Below are 18,821 nucleotides of genomic sequence, written 5' to 3' on the forward strand. Positions count from 1 at the left end.
AGTCTCTGCCCTGTGTTCTCTCCTCCTGTGCTGCTTCTCTGGAACCAGCCGTCTCCTGTGGGTTCTGAGAGTCCAGGGGAAAGGCTGAATTCAGAGTCTACGTCCATCTAGCTGCTGGGTTGCTTTGGAAGATAATTCTTTTTTTTTTTAATTTTTATTTATTGATTTTAGAAAGAGAGGTAGGGAGAGACAGACAGACAGACAGACAGGAACGTAGATCTGTTCCTGTATGTGCCCTGACCGAGAATCAAATCTGTGCTTCGGGATGATGCTCTAACCAACCAAGCTATCCAGCCAGGGCTGGGGGATCATTCTTTTCTTTTTTTTTTTTTTTCTTTTTTTTTTTTTCTGAAGCTGGAAACAGGGAGAGACAGTCAGACAGACTCCCGCATGCGCCCGACCGGGATCCACCCGGCACGCCCACCATGGGGTGACGCTCTGCCCACCAAGGGGCGATGCTCTGCCCATCCTGGGCGTCGCCATGTTGCGACCAGAGCCACTCTAACGCCTGGGGCAGAGGCCAAGGAGCCATCCCCAGCGCCCGGGCCATCTTTGCTCCAATGGGGCCTCGGCTGCGGGAGGGGAAGAGAGAGACAGAGAGGAAGGCGCGGCGGAGGGGTGGAGAAGCAAATGGGTGCTTCTCCTGTGTGCCCTGGCCGGGAATCGAACCCGGGTCCTCTGCACGCTAGGCCGACACTCTACCGCTGAGCCAACCGGCCAGGGCTGGGGGATCATTCTTAAAGAAATATTCTACTAAAGCCAATTGCCTGACTAACAAGGCCATCCATTTCTGTGTTTAGCCATCTGGCCATCCATCTATCCATCTATTCATGTAGCTATCCATTATTATTGAATACCTACTGTGTGGTAAGATTGGAAAAATTGGGGAATTTCCAGATGACAGAGGTTGCCAAGTTCACATGAAGGATACTTGGAGGAAAACATGTGGAAAAGGGCATTTCCCAGAAAGAGGGAGTGCAGAGGCCTTTCTGGCTAACAGAGGTGGTATTAGAAGTCAGCCAGGCACACCCTGGAAAAAGCTGGGAGAGAACCCTTCCCTTTGGGCAGAGGTGACATTTAGTTAATACTTTATGCATGGATATGCCCTCCTAGTTGAAGTATTAGTGGTAAAAGAGCCACTTCTTTGAGCCTCCCAAGGGTCCTTTCCGCTGCCCCAGCTTCCCAGTCTCCCGCCCATTACCCCCTGCCCTGCAGCACCTCGCACCTGTGGGGCGTGAGCCCTGGCCCAGCAGGGCTCCCCTGTGTCCCGTTTCACTGCTACACCTGTGTCTGGTCCCATTGGCCGGGCCTGGGCCTCTATGATGGTTACAGATCTTGCTATCGCCCCTGCCTTCAGATACCCGAAACGCCTGCACAAGGTGGTGCGGAAACTGGTCCCGAACTGTGACGTCCGCTTCCTCCTGTCGGAGAGTGGCAGCACCAAGGGGGCAGCTATGGTGACGGCAGTGGCCTCCCGCGTGCAGGCCCAGAGGAAGCAGATTGACGAGGTGCTGGCTTTGTTCCGGCTGACCCGAGAGCAGCTCGTGGGTGTGCGGGACAAGATGCGGGCTGAGCTCGAGTATGGGCTGAAGAGAGACACCCACCCGCTGGCCACAGTCAAGATGCTGCCCACCTACGTCTGTGGGATGCCCGATGGCACAGGTGGGCTGGACACAGCTCTCTTTCCTTAGGGACACCCAACCTCTCATAAAACACCTTAAATCCAGTTAGGTTTGTTTTGTTTTAAGAGCTTTGGATTCATGTCTTATACAAAGGTGATTGTGTCTGTGATTGTGGGCGGGGGAGTAGGGTCAATACTCCTGAATCTATTTGCTGTGGTCGATCCAGGGAATGTGCAGTGAACAGATCCCTCCGTTAGGGTGTGTGTGTGTCCCTGTAGTTGAGAACATGGAATGTACCCATGCTGTTGGCAAACAGAAACCCCAGATGCTGTCCCCGGGAGCTGTCATCCGGATGCTTGGAGTTGTCTGGCTTGTCTTCCTGCGGCTTCTCTGCCACCCTCTCTCCCGAGCTTGGCTCTCTTCTCCCCTCTCATAGCCTCCTGCCCCTGACTCTCCAGCCCCGATCCCTCTGCTGATCCTCTGTGCTTGGCTGAGAGGAGCCACTCAACAGTGGGGTCAGTTCTTTAGACAAACTACTTCACCTCTCTGAAACTCACAGACCGCACTCAGAAATAAGGACCTTTGTATAAGGCAGTGGTTCTCAAACTTTTTGAAGTCAGGGCACACTTAAAATCCTACAAATAATTGTAGGCATACTATATACAAATTTCTGAGAAATATGTTATAATAATTAAGTCAAATATTAAATAAAAAATATAAAGTCCAAGCATGCTTTTATGGTAATTAAACAAAATAAATATGACAAAATTAAATTTATTCTGACATTAAAAACATTTTTGTTACATTTTTTAAGATATACTTTTTAGAATTCATAAAAAAGAGGAGCTAAAAAGTAAAAAAAGTTATCTTTATATATATCTATATATATCTATATAGATACATTCTTAGTAGGATTTAGTAAATTCGGCAGGTCCCCGCATAAATGTGTTTTTCATTCTTATGTTTATGAGAAACTTGAGCCTGATGTGTCCTAGCGATTTCTTCAATGTTTGGGCATATATTTGAAAGGCAAACTTTAATTTCCTCATCAATACATTGAAGAATTCCTCTCTTTTTACTCTTGTGTTGGGTGCAGAAAACCCCCACCATACATATTATCTTAACTTTCCACCAAACAAAGGATAGAGGAAACTTGCCTCCAGTCTTTCCAGGGAACATGGGGGGTAGTGTAAACAATCCAGCACCACAGCTCAACAGCCTTTTGCAACCTAATCAGGCAAGTGAGGTGGGGGATTGGGCAGACTGTCAGCTTACAGCCAATTCCCTGTTGGTTTTTTAGTCCCCAACAGGCACATATTTCTCTGGAATACTCTAAGGCGCCCCTGGAACTCTTTTAAGGCACACCAGTGTTCCCTGGTGCACACTGGAGAACCACTGGTATAAGGCTATATATCTTGCAGTTGCTTTTTAACATTTCATCTCATCCTCACAACCACTTTTATGTGTGTTAATAAAGAAGGAATGATTCCCATTTTATGGATGCCAAAACTTGGAGAGGTTACATGACATACTTAAGGTCACACGGTTATACCTTGGAACTTTCAACAACAACAACTTTTCCAGATCCAATATCTTTTGCATCTACATGAGGAAAAAAGCTGAGGGAAGTAAGGATACTGTTCAATTATTCATATTCATATCTTCATCCTTTTTATCCTCCTGCCTTCATCCCTCCAAGTTTTATTAAGCACCTACTGTATGCCAGTCTCTGTTCTGTCCTGTGATGAAGCAGTGAGGAAACCCTGTCTCTACCCGTGTGGAGCTGACGTTCTGTTGGGCTGGCATCTGACGCCATGTAATGATGGGTGCTGTGAATAAAAATAGAGCAAGCTAAGGGATAAAAGAACTGGCTGGGAGTGATGTCTTTAACAAATGCAAGGAACAGTAAAATGACCAGTGTGGCTATAGCAGAGTGAGCACGGCAGAGAACAAGGCGAAAGGATTCACTGAAGAGACAATGATGAGATGTTGGAGAGGTGAGAGGCAGTGGATGGCACTGGTTGAACTTGATATGGCTTCTTATTGGTTAGGTGGGGGTGTGGAACCCGGGGCAGGGGAGAGCGGGGATGGGAAGATCATTTATGCTCGTGATGAGCAGTTCCTCTAAGCGGTGCGGACAGGAAGGAAGCACCTTTGGGAGCACACTGCAGTCAGGCAGCCTGGCCTCGACTCACTGCTGAGGCTCTTTGAGCATTAAGTGTCATGTGTGGCCTTTGCCAGATACCAAGAAAAGCAGGCTGCCCTCAGACAGACGCCACGTGCCTGCCCAATACTGACACTGTGCTTGTGATCTCCACGCCCCTCTGACCCCTGAGCCCAAGGTGGGGGGGGGGGGCTCTGAGTGTGCTCCTTCATCTCTTCCTCCCACACCTCCGTACGAGTCCCTGCCTGTGCACGCTGGTAGAACATAGCTCGCTTTCTCCACCACAGAGAAAGGAAAGTTCCTTGCCCTGGATCTGGGAGGAACCAACTTCCGGGTCCTCCTGGTAAAGATCAGAAGTGGACGGAGGTCGGTGAGAATGTACAACAAGATCTTCGCCATCCCTCTGGAGATCATGCAGGGCACGGGCGAGGAGGTAACCGTTGGGCCGGGAGTTCTGTGGTCCCCGGTGCCAGCCTGCCACCCCGTGTCACTGCCAGCCTGGTATGACTGCTCCTCTTCCCCTGTAGCTGTTTGACCACATCGTGCAGTGCATAGCCGACTTCCTGGACTACATGGGCCTCAAGGGAGCCCAGCTGCCTTTGGGCTTCACATTCTCATTTCCCTGCAGGCAGACAAACATTGACAAGGTAAGACACCCCAGCGCACACACAGCCAGCCCAGTGGGCTTCCCTTCCCCACTAGGGAGATCTCTGAGTCACTCTTCCTTTTATTCAGGGTCTGTCTTAGGTCAGGGCAGCTAGAGAAACATGATCGAGGATTTTAACCATTTAATTTTTCTATGTGTTTTATGTTGCATTTTTCATTATTATCTTTTAGATTTAAGTTCACAAAAGAATTGAGGGTAATATACAATAAAGGGCCACGTGCATGTGAGTACTGTTAAAAGTGAGGTTGTTAAAAGTGAGGTCAAATCACATCATGGAGAGATAGAAAGAGGTAATGACCTGTTAGGGCCATTTATAACACTTAGGCAGTGATATTATGTGTGTCTTTCTGGGCAGCCAGCGTAAACAGGGAAACACAAGGGGTTGTACGGTTTTTATTGTCTGGTGAATGAAAGCTTAAACATTTTCTTAAAAAGAAATGCTTTTCTTTCTTGATGTTAGACTCTCGAAAGGAATTTATCACATGGACACTTAGGTAATTGATACTGAAGAACATCAAGGATAATAGTTTTAGTACATTATTCAAAATAATTTAGAAACATGTATCACAAAGTCTTTCTTGAAATTCTTAGATTAAAACACTATTCACCCGCTCACGGAGTGTGGCGCGCTCTCTCTCTGACAGAGCAACCAAGAAATGGCAGCAGAACGCCACTCCTGAGTTTATTGGGAGAACTCTGGTCAGCCCAGCCAGTCAGCCAGAGAGCTCATGGCAATGATAAGAATGGCACCAAAGATTTGTTAAAACTTTGTTTACTCCACTCAGTGTCTCCATGTCTCCATCGGGTACACACTGGTTTGGTTTTGTTGTATTGTTATCATTTTTTAATTGTGGTAAAATATACATAGCATCACATGTAACATTTTATTTTTATGTGTATAGTTCTGTGGCATTAAGTGCATTCACAATGCTGTGCAACCTCCAGCATTATCCATCTTCTGAACTTTTTCATCATCGCAAACTGAAGCTTCACAGTGACCCAGGGGTCAGTTTGGTTGCTCTGCTACTGCCCACTATGAAAGCTGAAATGCCCACTAGTGGGCGGTAGGGACTAGGTTAACCAGCACTGCAAAAGTGGGCGGTTTTTATAAAAAGTTTGACCATCCCTGCTTCATACCCATTCAACAACTTCCCATTCACCCCTCCCCCCACCTCTGGCACCCACCTTTCTACTTTCTATCTCTATGAATCTGATGACTCTAGGTGGAATCATACCATGTCCAATTTGTGTATGGCTTATTTAAATACTTAGTATAATGTCCTCAAGATTCATACATGTTGTAGCAGAATTTCTTTTTCTTTTTTTTCTTTTTCTAAAGTTGGAAACAGGGAGGCAGTCAGACAGACTCCCGCATGTGCCTGACCAGGATCCACCCGGTATGCCCACCAGGGGGCAATGCTCTGCCCATCTGGGGCATTGCTTTGTTGCAACCAGAGCCATTCTAGTGCCTGAGGCAGAGGCCATAGAGCCATCCTCAGCACCCCGGCCAACTTTGCTCCAATGGAGCCTCGGCTGCAGGAGGGGAAGAGAAAGACAGAGAGGAAGGAGAGGGGGAGGAGTGGAGAAGCAGATGGGCGCTTCTCCTGTGTGCCCTGGCCCCAGGGCCCAGAGACCAGGAGCCATGTCCTCAATGCCAGTGTTTTGAACTGTTTTGGGTATAATGCACAGTATACCTACCTGTATATAATCAAAACAAAAAAAAAGTTAAGAAGTAGTATTTACCTTTATTGTGTGTATTGCAATTCTCTGTTTTCTGTTCTACTTCATTTTTCACCTGAGGAAATTGGGGCATGCCGGGCTCATTGGATGGGTGGGTACGACATCGGAAGTGAGATGGAGCTCTCCAGGGCTCTGAGGGCACCACGAAAACAAGCCTTCAGCCGGCCTGCCCCACCCCTGGGGAGAGAGGGGCTCCGCAGGCTGAATTATCTGGTAGTAAGGCTTATTTCTCAAAATGAAAAGTGCCAGAATGCTAAGAGCTGGAAGATCCACTTCTCAGGATCTCATTTCTTAAACATGTGCCCCAGAAGAAATGAACGAGGATGTTCACTGACAACACTGCTTTTTAATAATGGAAAATTAGAAACAACACAAATGTCCACAAATAGAAAGCGACTAAATAAATAAATTACAGTATATCAATTATGTGGAATGGATTACTTGATTTTTATTTAACAAACACATCTATAGTGCTTGCTCTGTGTGAGACACTATTCTAAGAGCTTCCCGGGTATTACTTACCTCGGGGAAGAGCAGAGGGTAATAGTTAAGAGCATACATGGGTCTGGAACCTCACTGTCTCAGTTTTCATCTTGGCTTCTCCACTTACTGGCTGTGTGACCTTGGGCAAGTTATTTGACCTCTCTAGATCTTGGTTTACTCATGTGAAAAATCTAGATAAAAATGGTACTTAATCTAGGGTTATGTTTTGTGGATTTTTAAATTTTTGTGTAATTATATTTGAGGAATATTGAAAGAATGTGCCAGATCTGTATTAACTGACCTAGAAACGTCTAGAAGATACATTATTGAGTGAGAAAAACAAATTGCAGAAGTCCACACACAGTATGAATTTATTTAAAAATACATATAAAGAGAAAAAGGTCTGGAAGGATTCATATCAGAGTGATTTAATAAAGGTTAGCTTTCAGATTGGGGGAATGGGGAGTTAAAGGGAACTTTAATTTTTTTAAAAGTTTGTTGTGTTTACATAGTTACAAGTGTTCCCCTAAATATAACTCCCCCCGCCCCGTGTTCTCCTTGATACCCCCTTTGCTCTCCCCCCCCGGAACTTTAATTTTTTACAAAGGCAATGCATTCCTGTATTTCTGCTGCGATTAAAAATTAATACGCCGTGGTGGGGGGCAGGGTAAGGGGAGCCATGTGCAGCTGTCCATGGTCCTGAATGATCAACGGGCGCCAAGGTACAGCTGCTGTTTTTTGACCCAGGACACTGGGCCTCCCAGCCTCTCCCAGCCTCTCTCTTCCAGCAGTTCTGACAGGTTTGTGAAGACACAGCTTAGAGGGAGGGAAGCCAACGGAGCAAATCCACTGATGGCTGGGGAGAAAAAAGAGGCTTAAAAAAACATTACTTTTGTGTAATTGCAACTAATAAGAGATTTTTCAATCAGGAATAAATCTTTAATGTTCTACAAATATCCATCAGGAAAGGAAGAAGAGAGCTCAGCTTTCCAAGGTCTGTGGAGAGAAGGAGGGAGACTAGGGCCGCAGGCCGCAGGTGAGGGGGTCATGCAGCCACGGGTGTGGGGCACCGCCCTCAGGCTAGCTGGCCACTGCTCCTGCCCCGGGGTCTCCCCGACTGGACAGCGCAGCTCTGCCCGCCCTCACCCCCGAGGCTGTGCAGTCTGGGGCCAGACCACCTGCTGCTCCGCTATCCGGAGAGCCTCTGCTTCCTTTGAAAGGTTAAAAATACTTTTTTCTTAGTATTATAAAAAATCATACATGCTAATTTTAGGAAAACTATAAAATACATACAAACAAAAAGGCAAGACTAAAAGGCACCCATAGTCTTGCACCCAGAGAAAACCAGTCAGCGTCCTGGGATGGGCATTGCTTCAGACCTTTTGTCAGATGAGAGCAAGAGAGGGCTATTGATTTTTAAAAGATTAATAGAATAATTCACCATCTGCTTTTGTTTAATGTGTGTTCACTTAACAGTGTATGATGGCCTCTTTCTCTAACATCTAATGTTCTCTTACAGCATGATTTTCTTATGGCTATATAACATTTTCTATATTGATGTGCAAGACGATAGGTCCATTTTGTTGGAATAATAAGATGTCTCTAGTGTTTTACTATGGAACACTGCTATGGTAAACATTTTGTAGCTTTATCCTTACTTGCTTCTTAACCTGCTCTTGGGTAAATTAGATGTGGGGTCATTATGACCCTGGCCTTTGTTCTGTGCAGCCATGGCCAAGGAACATGAGTTGACCACTGATGAATGTAAATTACTGTGACTATTGCACTCAGCAGTGGACTCTGTCTGAGCACCATGCTTTTTAATGCCTCTGGGCCTAGTGCTTGGGCTTCCTGGAGGGAAGCAGTGAAAAGCACACACATCTGACTACCTATTAGATGTTGAGATTATGAAGTGGTCCCAGAAAACTACTGCTCAAATGAATTTCCCTTCCTTTCTTTCAGGGAATACTCATTGAATGGACCAAAGGCTTTAAGGCTACTGACTGTGAAGGGGAAGACATGGTGGACATGCTCAGGGAAGCCATCAAGAGGAGAAACGTATGACACGGTGTAGAGGCTCATGCTGACCTAGCCCCTTTCTGCCCTCTGCTCTGCCATCCTACGTCCAGCTCTGTGACTCTGACCTCTATCTCTCACACCCTGTGCCCAGCTTGGGTTTATATGCCCCTCCCAAGTCTGTTTGGCTTGCACATTCTACAGTAGAGTGGCTTCCTTTGCAGGAGTTTGACCTGGACATAGTTGCAGTCGTGAATGACACAGTGGGGACCATGATGACCTGTGCTTATGAAGATCCTAATTGTGAGATTGGCCTGATTGCAGGTCAGTGGTCAGGCATGTCCCATTGGCTTTCTCCCATCTGATTCTTTGGAGGTTTCTTTTTAACATAGTGAGGGGAGGAGGTGGGGGCATTGTTCTTTTATATAGAGGATCTGAAGCTGGCTTTGTTCAAGACAGAGATAAAGTTAAGGCTGGGATTCCAGGTTTCCTGATGCCTAAATCTTTATGTAATATCTTTCTTTGTTAAGGGTGTTAAGCCAAGGCTGTCCTTTCTGTTGAAGAATGATATAAAAGGGGGATTTTCAGACTAGGGCCTTAGGAGTTGGTTATCCTTGGAGGAAGGAGGCTCCGTGAGTCATGTTGGCCTGAGACTGGCGCCCGGGCACACCTCCTCTGCTCTCTGACCGCTGCTGGCTGCCAGGGTGCATGGGATCGGGAGCGCTGGAAAGAAACCTAGGAGAGGGGAAGGGAGAGGCCTGCCTGAGGTGAGACAGGCATTTTAAGTGTCTTTAGGAGAATTTTGGCAGTGATTAAGGACTAGGGCAGATCGTAGTGATCCCATTAAGTGGGGGGAAGGGTGAGAGCTGAACAGGTGGAGATGGGGACGAAGTGCATCCCAACTACAGCACAGGTTAAGTAACGACAATCTGAGGAAGTTGTTGCAGATGGTTGTCTGGGGTTCCTGGAGGTGAGTAGTAGGTGGAACAAGAAGATGGGGATATATTGAGATATCTTCAATGCCGGGTAAGAGGTTTCATCTCACTCACTCTAACTTTGTGACCTTGGGCGGGTTACTTATCTGTCTGGACTTTGAAGTGCCTCGTCTATGGAAAGGGTTGGGCTAGATCTAGGAGAGAAAAGAAGCGAGACTTGTTTAAATGAATATAAAAGTTGCCTGTACTGTTGTGTTGAAAATAATTCTGAGGCTACATCATGGGCAAAGGAGAAGAGGGTGGCTTGTAGGTGCCAAACATTTGCTTATCCAAGACTAGATGAATCCTTGTGGTCCCTTCCAGCTCTGACTGCTAACCCTATGACTACTTGGAAGCTCACTTGCTTAGCAGTAATGATGATTATGAAATGGCCATTTATTGAATACTTACTATGTGGAGGAAACTTAGAAACATATCATTTTTTTATAGAACAAATCTATAAGGCAGGTATTATTTCCTTTTCACAGATGAAGAAACCAGACCCCTGAAAGATGAGACACTTGTCTAAGGTCATTCAGCAATGAGTGTAAAGCTGGATTGCACACCCAGTGTGTCTGACTCTATGCCTAAATTCCTATCCACTGCACTCTGCTGCCTCTTGAAGACCTGGGGGTGTCTTTTGAAGACTAAAGTCTCTTCATGATCCCTTCTAGGAACGGGCAGCAATGTGTGCTACATGGAGGAGATGAGGAACATAGAGACAGTGGAAGGGGACAAAGGGAAGATGTGCATTAACACAGAGTGGGGAGGATTTGGAGATAATGGCTGCATGGATGACATCCGGACCCAGTATGACAAAGAGGTGGATGAGGGGTCCTTGAATCCTGGCAAACAGAGGTGAGAAAGTGGACGTGCCCATTTATGCAGGCTGTGCATATACACTCTTTACCAGGTCTGGGATGGGTGCCACTTTCATATCATAGACCCTATAGCTTTGTATGTTTATTACAGCTCTCTCTATCAGATGTCAGTGTGCTGCCTTATTTAAACAAAAGCAAAATATTATGACAAATTTCCAACAAGTGGAAAGAAGGGCTACCTTTTTCTAACGGTGGCTTTGAAAGTGTGGTAGAAGCTGTCACTTCGAGTGACTGTGGGGTGGGTGTCACGGAACAAGGGCATGGTAATTCCAGGTCCTGTCAGGATTGGCTTCTGGGAGGTCTAATTTAGAGGTCAACATCCTCCACCTTTCAAGAGCTGTCTGCGAGTTCTTGCTGACTACAGTTGTTCTGGAGTGAGGAAGAGGCCGCAGGTGAAGGACAGGAGTCCTGGTTCTCACCCATGATATCATGTCCCAACATGGGTCATACCTGTGAGGTGTATTCCAATTACCAACTATACTAAAAATATTGAAAATAATGAATGGTTCTTTCCTTCTTGAACAGCAGAGAAAGGAGTAGGTAGGGATAGAGCTATCATGCTAGGAATGGATAGTTAACCTGGGCTTGCCCATTAGGATAGGGACTTGCAAACCTTTTCTGTATCATACCAGAGACTGAATATTGTACTATCAGGTTACAACTCAGCTCAGTGTCTTAATTTATAAAATAAGGTAGAAATATAGATTGTGTGTGTGTGTGTGTGTGTATGTGTGATGGGTGATAGCAGAGTGAAGAAGCTGAGCTGACAGAAATGTAGTGGGATGGCTGAGCCATGAATGCCATGAAAACCGTTGAACTGAGAACACTATATAAAAGCCCGGTGGGTCCTCACCTTCCCTTGGCGCTAGTCTTTGTAGCTGGAAGGCAGGTGAGTTGCAGTAAGCCCAGCTGAACTAGGGATTTCTCCAAATAAGAAAAACAGAAAACAAAAAACCTGATATATGTATGTATCTCAGAATCCCAAGTTGGGGCATCCGAATATCATGGCTCTTCCCAAGGGGCAAGTTCCTTCTGACTTAGTTTTGTGCCTGAATCCATTGGGAGCTTACATATTTGGAGAGAACTTAAGGGGGCAGCACATTTGAATTTGCTGCCATAGTTTGTCTGTTTCATCGTGGTGCCTTGGTTGCACGTTGGGGCCTGAGCAGCAACAAGAACACAGGCCAGCACTCACGCCTCAGGCACTCTCAGACTTCCAGGTGACCCTGCAGACTGAGGCAGCCCAGCCCTGCATCATGGCTATTGATAACTGGCAGATGCACCTGTGCAGAGTGCCTGCTCAGGGTTTGTGGTCACAGAGCACCTTCTCCTCTTGCTCGTTCCCTCGTGTTGCTCACAGCCTGATAGAAAGGGGACGGGAGAGAATATTTTATGGGCACCTCTGGTATGTGCAGATGGTTTAAATGTATTATTTCATGGAGCAAATCTCTAGTGGAACAGATTTATTCAAATACAAAGCCACGAGAATCTCCAGTAGAACAGATTTGTAATGCAAAGCCAAGGAGAATTGGTTTTGGGGCCAGGAAAGGGACTAACTGTTACTTAGTGTCTACTACACACCAGAAGCTTGCCTCCTGACAGTCTTGTGGGGTCAGTGTTTGGCTCCCTGTTTTATAGGTGATAGCTTTGTGCTCACTCACGTCTGCCCCCTAGAACATGGCAGAGCTAGGGCCTGGCTCTTGGCCAACGTGGCTCCAAAGCCCAGCTTTTCCACGTCATTGCATTTCTCTTGGCCTGCTGCTCACTTCTGAAGTGCTCTGAGCCAGGCAGCTGGTGGATGCTGATTGTATGCCTTCTCTCCCCGACCCATGGTCCTTGTGGGAGCCATTCGTCAGCGCTGCTTTTCATGCCCTCGCCAACCCTATCCCTCTTCCCCCAACAGATACGAGAAAATGACCAGTGGGATGTACCTGGGGGAGATTGTGCGGCAGATCCTGATAGACCTGACCAAGCAGGGTCTCCTCTTCCGTGGGCAGATTTCAGAGCGTCTCCGGACCAGGGGCATCTTTGAAACCAAATTCTTGTCCCAGATTGAAAGGTAATGTGTGATCAAGTTCACCTGCTCAGCATGAGAGGCCCTGATTTGGATGTGCTGCTGTCATGCCAGAGTCAGGCAGGTTTGAGATTCAGAAATAAAAGCAGTAAGGCCTGGATTAGGCAGCGTGTTGCCTCCTGGGGCTGACCCTTCTCTCCAGCTACATCAGGACCGCAGCCCTGGGGGTGTTCACAGAGCTGAGGGGCTAGCAGCCTGACTGGACCCCGAGATTCCTAAACTGTGACTTATATAGGATTTAGCTTAGGCTAGAAAATTATCCTCTTTTGTTCCGGAAAAGAAAATGTGTTCATAATGTGAAAGAAAAGTCATTTTAAAAAATCACCCATATGCTGCCTGACCAGGCGGTGGCGCAGTGGATAGAGCGTTGGACTGGGATGCGGAGGACCCAGATTCAAGGTCCGAGGTCACCAGCTTGAGCGCAGGCTCATCTGGTTTGAGCAAAGCTCACCAGCTTGGACCTATGGTTGCTGGCTCAAGCAAGGGGTCATTTGGTCTGCTATAGCCCCACGGTCAAGGCACATATGAGAAAGCAATCAATGAACAACTAAAGTGTCACAACGAAAAACTAATGATTGATGCTTCTCATCTCTCTCTGTTCCTGTCTGTCTGTCTCTATCTATCCCTCTCTCTGACTCTCTTTCTGTCTCTGTAAAAAAAAAAAAAAAAAAATCACCCATATGCTCACTACTAAATACAGCTGTTTTTATTTTCGCTTATTATATTTCCTTTAAGTTCTTGATTGCTTGTAAACATATTTTCATTGACATTACACACATTATTCTATATATTGTTTATTCAGTATTTGTTCATGCAAATTCTGGTTCTTATTTGATTTTTTATTATGAAAAGTTTTAAACATTTACAGAAGTAGAAGGAATAGTCAAATGAATCCATCTTCAACAACAGTCAACTCATGGACAAGCTGGGTTACTCCCAGACTCCTGCTTTCCCCGTATGCAGCTGGGCTAGGGGTGAAAGACTGTTACATTTTATGTTAGTTCATCTATAAATATTTCAAAATATATTTCTGAAATATGAGTTCTTAAAAAATAACCATCATCAGACCAAAAATAGCTAATGATAAAACCTTAATCTGGTAAAATATCCCATCAGCGGTCCCATTTCCCAAATTGCCTAAAAATAATGGTTTTAACGGTTCCTTTGTTTGCATTAGTATCTAAACAAGGTCCATGTACTACATTTGGTTGATATGTTTTTAAAATCTCTTAAAATTAATATGTTTTTAAAACCTTCATCTTTTGTTTCACCTCATATTGTTTTTGATGAAGAAACTGTCCTTTTATCCTATGAGTTTCCTGTGTTATAGATTTCGCTGATTGCAGCAGTTAGCGTTTTCTTCTGTCCCTTATATTTCTTTCTTTTTTTGTGTGTGACAGAGGCAGAGAGAGGGACAGACAGGGACAGACAGGAAGGGATAGAGATGAGAAGCATCAATTCTTCACTGCGGCACCTTAGTTATTCATTGATTCCTTTCTCATACGTGCCCTGACTGGGGAGCGGGGGCTACAGCAGACTAGGTGACCCCTTGCTCGAGCCAGCGACTTTGGGCTCAAGCTGGTGAGCTTTGCTTCAACCTGGCAACCTCAGGGTCTCGAACCTGGGGACCCTGGTTCCCAGTTTGACACTGTATCCACTGCACCACCTCCTGGTCAAGCTGTCCCTTATATTTCTGGCAAACTCATAGTTAGGCCCGGATGCATGCTTAGATTCAGTGTTGAATTTTAGATAAGAATATTTCCTAGGGGCATTGAGTTGTCTGTTTGTCTGTCTTGTATGATGTTAGCAGTTATTGATGCTCATTGTCTAGATCAATGATTTCACTGGAGATTGTAAAATGATAATAATTTAATGCTATCACTCCTTTTGCATTTAGTAGTTGACATACTTCTTGAAACTTCCCCAAATCGAGTCTTTTGTGTAATTCTTTTAAATGGCTGCATCAAGTTACATTATGTTTCTAAACTATAATTTATTAAACTTTCCTTCAGTATAGTATGGCTAGATTATAATTTATGGATTTCTGCAATTCTGAGTAACACCATAATTACTATTTTTGTACACATAGTTATTTGCATCTTGTGAATTATTGCCTTAGGAGTAGAAGCATTTGGTTAAAGGAAGCATTTTACCATGGACAGGCTTTTTTTTTTTTTAAGTGAGAGGAGGGAGATACAGAGACAGACTCCCACATGCATTGAACCCAGATCCACCCTGCAACCCCCATCTGGGGTGGATGCTCTGACATCTGGGGCATCTCACAACCTAGCTATTTTTAGCACCTCATGGAACCATCCTTGGCACCTGGGGCCAATGTGCTCGAATCAATCAAGCCATGGCTGCAGGAGAGGAAGAGAGAGGAAGAAAAAGGGCTGGGGGGGGGGACAGATGGTCGCCTCCACTGTGTGTCTTGACCAGGAACTGAACCCAGGACTCCCACACCCCAGGTTGGTGCTCTACCACTAAGCCAACTGGCCAGGGCCAGGTCATGCTTTTTTAAAAAGGTAGTTCCAACTTAGATGGACTTATCTTTCACTTGCTTTTTTTAAATTCAAAGAAATTTGTTCCTGGACAAAGCAAATTGTCAGGACCTGTATGCCTCAGAAATATTTGCTTCTGTCACATGGTATCTGCTTTGGAGGCTTTGATTTCTACCGGAATTAAAAAAAAACAATAATAATTTTCTTTTCTTTATTATATGTGGCTTAAGTGTCTGTCGCCGATAGCTTATTGGTTGCTTGCGTAACTGTACTAGCCAATGGGGTGAAGTTGCCACGGCTGAACGCAAATTGAGCGGGTCAGGGGGAAGGTGAACATTTGTTTGCATTGGCAATCATCTGTTTTACATAAAAACTACATCTTAACGTAATTTCTTTTAAGAATGCCTCCTAGAAAATACAGCACTAAAGAGGAGAGAAAAGGAGCTAAAGCTGCACAAAACGGCTTTCTCAACAAAAAGAAACCACTGAGCAGAGAAAGACAAAGCTTGCTTCAGTCGCAGAGCAAATGCGTCTTTCTCGGCAAAATGAGACTGATGAGCATAGAGAAATAAGGCTTGCCTCAGATTCAAAACAAAAAAGCCTGTCTCGACAAAATGAGTCCTTTGAACAAAGGCAGGAGAGAAATGCAAAAAAACGACAGAGTAATGCTGACCGAAACGCAAAAAGGATTAAAACAGTTTCAAACAGAGAAACTTTAATTTTTGAGCATTCCTCTGGTGACATGAATATTAAATGTGAACACTGTCAGTCCTTAAACTTCAAGTTAGAAGCTAATCGATTTGACCGTGGCAAGAAAGGATTTTCTCAATGTTGCAAGTATGGAAACATTGTAGTTCCACTAATTGAGAATTATCCACCACTCTTGAATAAATTATTGACTAATCAGCATCCAAATAGTAAACAGTACATGGATAGCATTCGATCCACTAATAGTTCGTTTGCTTTTGCGTCCATGGGAAACAAACCAATTGACTTGCCTGGACCAGGACTTTCTTGCTTTCGACTTCATGGTCAAGTTTACCATCAAACTGGAACTTTGCATCCTTCTGACGGGAAAAGAAAGTTTGCTCAATTATATATACTTGATCCCTCAGAAGCCAGTTTGGCACGTTTAGAATGGAATAAAAGAGTTCCTGAGACCTTACTTAATGAAATGGGAGAATTATTTCAAGACATTAACCCATTTGTTACTGCATATAAAATGATGCACGAAGTTGAAAAAAAGTTGGCCTCTAATGCACTAAGCAAAGGGGCGTCCTTGCCGCCTGCCCTGGGTAATTCAGTTTGAATTAGCAGACACCTTTGCACAAATCATTTTAATTACAATTTATAATATCTAGAACAGCGGTCATTTTGTATGACCGCCGGGCTTTCTAGTATGGAATAAAAGAAAATCATATCCATCTGGTTAATGGGAAGATAGTTGGTGCTATGCTGTCTGTGGCCCATTTCAACACATGTTGTTGAATGAGTGGAACAACGATTCTTAGGGGAAGAATCCTGGATTTACAGTCACAGAGCCTGAGCTTAAGATTCATCTCCACGACTTAATTCATTTGTGCTGTGTGACCTAAGGCAGGTAACTTCACTTCTCTGGACCCCAGTTTCCTTCTTTGTAAGATAAATAATTGCTCTGCTGTGTAACTCCAAAGATTGCTAAAGATCGAGTAAAGGAATAGACATGAAAGAATTCGGTAAACTGTGAAGGGCTGGACCATGGAAGGAATTTTATACTTACTAATAAAACTCCACTTTTTTCTCCCTATATGAATATTACTCATTCATAAGCAAAAGCAAGAAAATAGCTCTAGTTGGATAGTTTGGTTGGTTAGAGCATTGTCCCGAAGTACAGAGTCTGTCGGTTCAACCCCTGGGCAGGGCACATACAGGAACAGATCAATGTTCCTGTCTCTCTTTTCCTTTCCCTCTCTCCCATCCAAGTACTAACCAGGCCCGACCCTGCTTAGCTTCCGAGATCAGACGAGATCGGGCGCATTCAGGGTGGTATAGCCGTAGACCCTTTCCCTCTCTCTAGAAAAATCAATAAAATAAACATATTTTAAAAGGAAGAAGATAAGCTTTTCAGAGGAGACACCAAATGGCGATGATGCCGGTGCTGGAAAAAAAAAAAAAAAAAAAAAAGGAAGGAGATAAGAATTACTGGTAATTTTACTAGCATCCAACTGGATTTTTTTTCCTTTTCCTTTTTGACAGAGATAGAGAGTCAGAGAGAGGGACAGATAGGAAAGGAGAGAGATGAGAAGCATCAATTTTTAGTTGTTCATTGATTGCTTTCTCATATGTGCCTTGATGGGGAGCTACAGCAAAGCAAGTGACCCCTTGCTCAAGCCAGCAACCTTGGGCTCAAGCCAGCAACCTTGAGCTTCAAGCCAGCAACCTTTGGGCTCAAGCCAGCGACCATGGGGTCATGTCTATGATTCCATGCTCAAGCCAGCAACCTCTTACTCAAGCTGGTGAGCCTGTGGTCAGGCTGGCAACCTCGGAGTTTCGTACCTGGGTCCTCCGTGTCCCAGTCCGACACTCTATCCACTGTGCCATTGCCTGGTCAGGTCCAAATGGATTTTCTTGTCCTTTTTTTTTCTGTGCAAGAACAAATATGCTTTGTACCAACAGGTGGTGGCACACTGGATAGAGCATCGACTTGGGATATTGAAGCCCCAGGTTCAAAACTCTGAGGTCTCCAGCTTGAACATGGGTTCACCTGGCTTGCACTCAATTGTATTTCTTTGCTTCAGAGACCGATTAAGAACTAGTCATTTTTTATAAAGGCTTAATTTATAACCACAAAAAAACTATAAATGACTTAAGAATAGGTCTAAGAAAAAAAGGGTACAAGACCTATGTAGAAAATTACAAAGCTTTTTAGAAGGCATTAGAGAAGACCTACACTGATGGAGAGACACCCCATGCCAATGGTTAGAAAGAAGCATCTTAAAGAGATCATTCTCTCCAAACTGACCCACACATGCAATGCAACATCAATACGATTACTAATAAAGTGTTTTGGCTTTTGTGAATAAAGAAGGGACTATTTAAGAAACAGCTTGCTAAACTATTTATATGTGACTGTAAATCCAGGATTCTTCTCCTAAAAATCGTTGTTCCATTCATTCAACAACATGTTTTGAAATGGGCCACAGACAGCATAGCACCAACCCAGCTTGAGCGCAGGGTCATCAACTTGAGCATGGGATTATGATCCCCTGGTCATTGGCCCAAAGCCCAAGGTTACTGGCTTGAGCAAGGGGTCACTGGCTTGGCTGGAGCCCCCGGTCAAGGCATGAGAAATCAGTCAATGGACAACTAAAGTGATACAAGTACGAGTTAATACTTCTCATATCTCCTCTTTCCTATCTGTCTGTTTATCTCTTGCAAAACAACAACAACAACAACAACAAAACATTATTTAAAAACAAACCAAGATTGCCGTGGCTGGATAGCTCAGTTTGTTAGAGCATTGTCTCAAAGTTCAGATATTGCTGGTTCAATCCCTGATCAGGGCACATACAGGAACAGCTTGATGTTCCTGTTCGTCTGCCTGTCTCTCTCCTTTCTTCTCTCACTGAAATTAATAATAATAATAATAATAATAATAGCCTGACTAGGCAGTGGAGCAGTGGATAGAGCATCGACCTGGGATGCTGAGGACCCAGGTTC

The 18,821-nt window shown here is 44.7% G+C and overlaps 1 protein-coding gene across 4 annotated transcripts in view; it reads left to right on the top strand.

Moving 5' to 3' along the window:
• Positions 1-18,821, top strand: part of HKDC1 (hexokinase domain containing 1) — a 60,246-nt gene that overhangs the window by 31,001 nt on the left and 10,424 nt on the right. For all 4 annotated transcript variants that reach the window (XR_010727011.1, XM_066242061.1, XM_066242062.1 and 1 more), the window contains exons 10-16: positions 1,358-1,662; positions 4,074-4,219; positions 4,314-4,433; positions 8,639-8,734; positions 8,917-9,016; positions 10,341-10,524; positions 12,451-12,606. Coding sequence is in view for 3 of the 4 variants with exons in the window: in XM_066242061.1 (XP_066098158.1) it covers positions 1,358-1,662; positions 4,074-4,219; positions 4,314-4,433; positions 8,639-8,734; positions 8,917-9,016; positions 10,341-10,524; positions 12,451-12,606 (1,107 nt within the window). In the remaining variant the exon portion in view is untranslated. The remainder of the gene's footprint in view (positions 1-1,357; positions 1,663-4,073; positions 4,220-4,313; positions 4,434-8,638; positions 8,735-8,916; positions 9,017-10,340; positions 10,525-12,450; positions 12,607-18,821) is intronic.

Source organism: Saccopteryx bilineata, chromosome 9 (assembly GCF_036850765.1).
Source record: "Saccopteryx bilineata isolate mSacBil1 chromosome 9, mSacBil1_pri_phased_curated, whole genome shotgun sequence".
NCBI classification, from domain to species: domain Eukaryota; kingdom Metazoa; phylum Chordata; class Mammalia; order Chiroptera; family Emballonuridae; genus Saccopteryx; species Saccopteryx bilineata.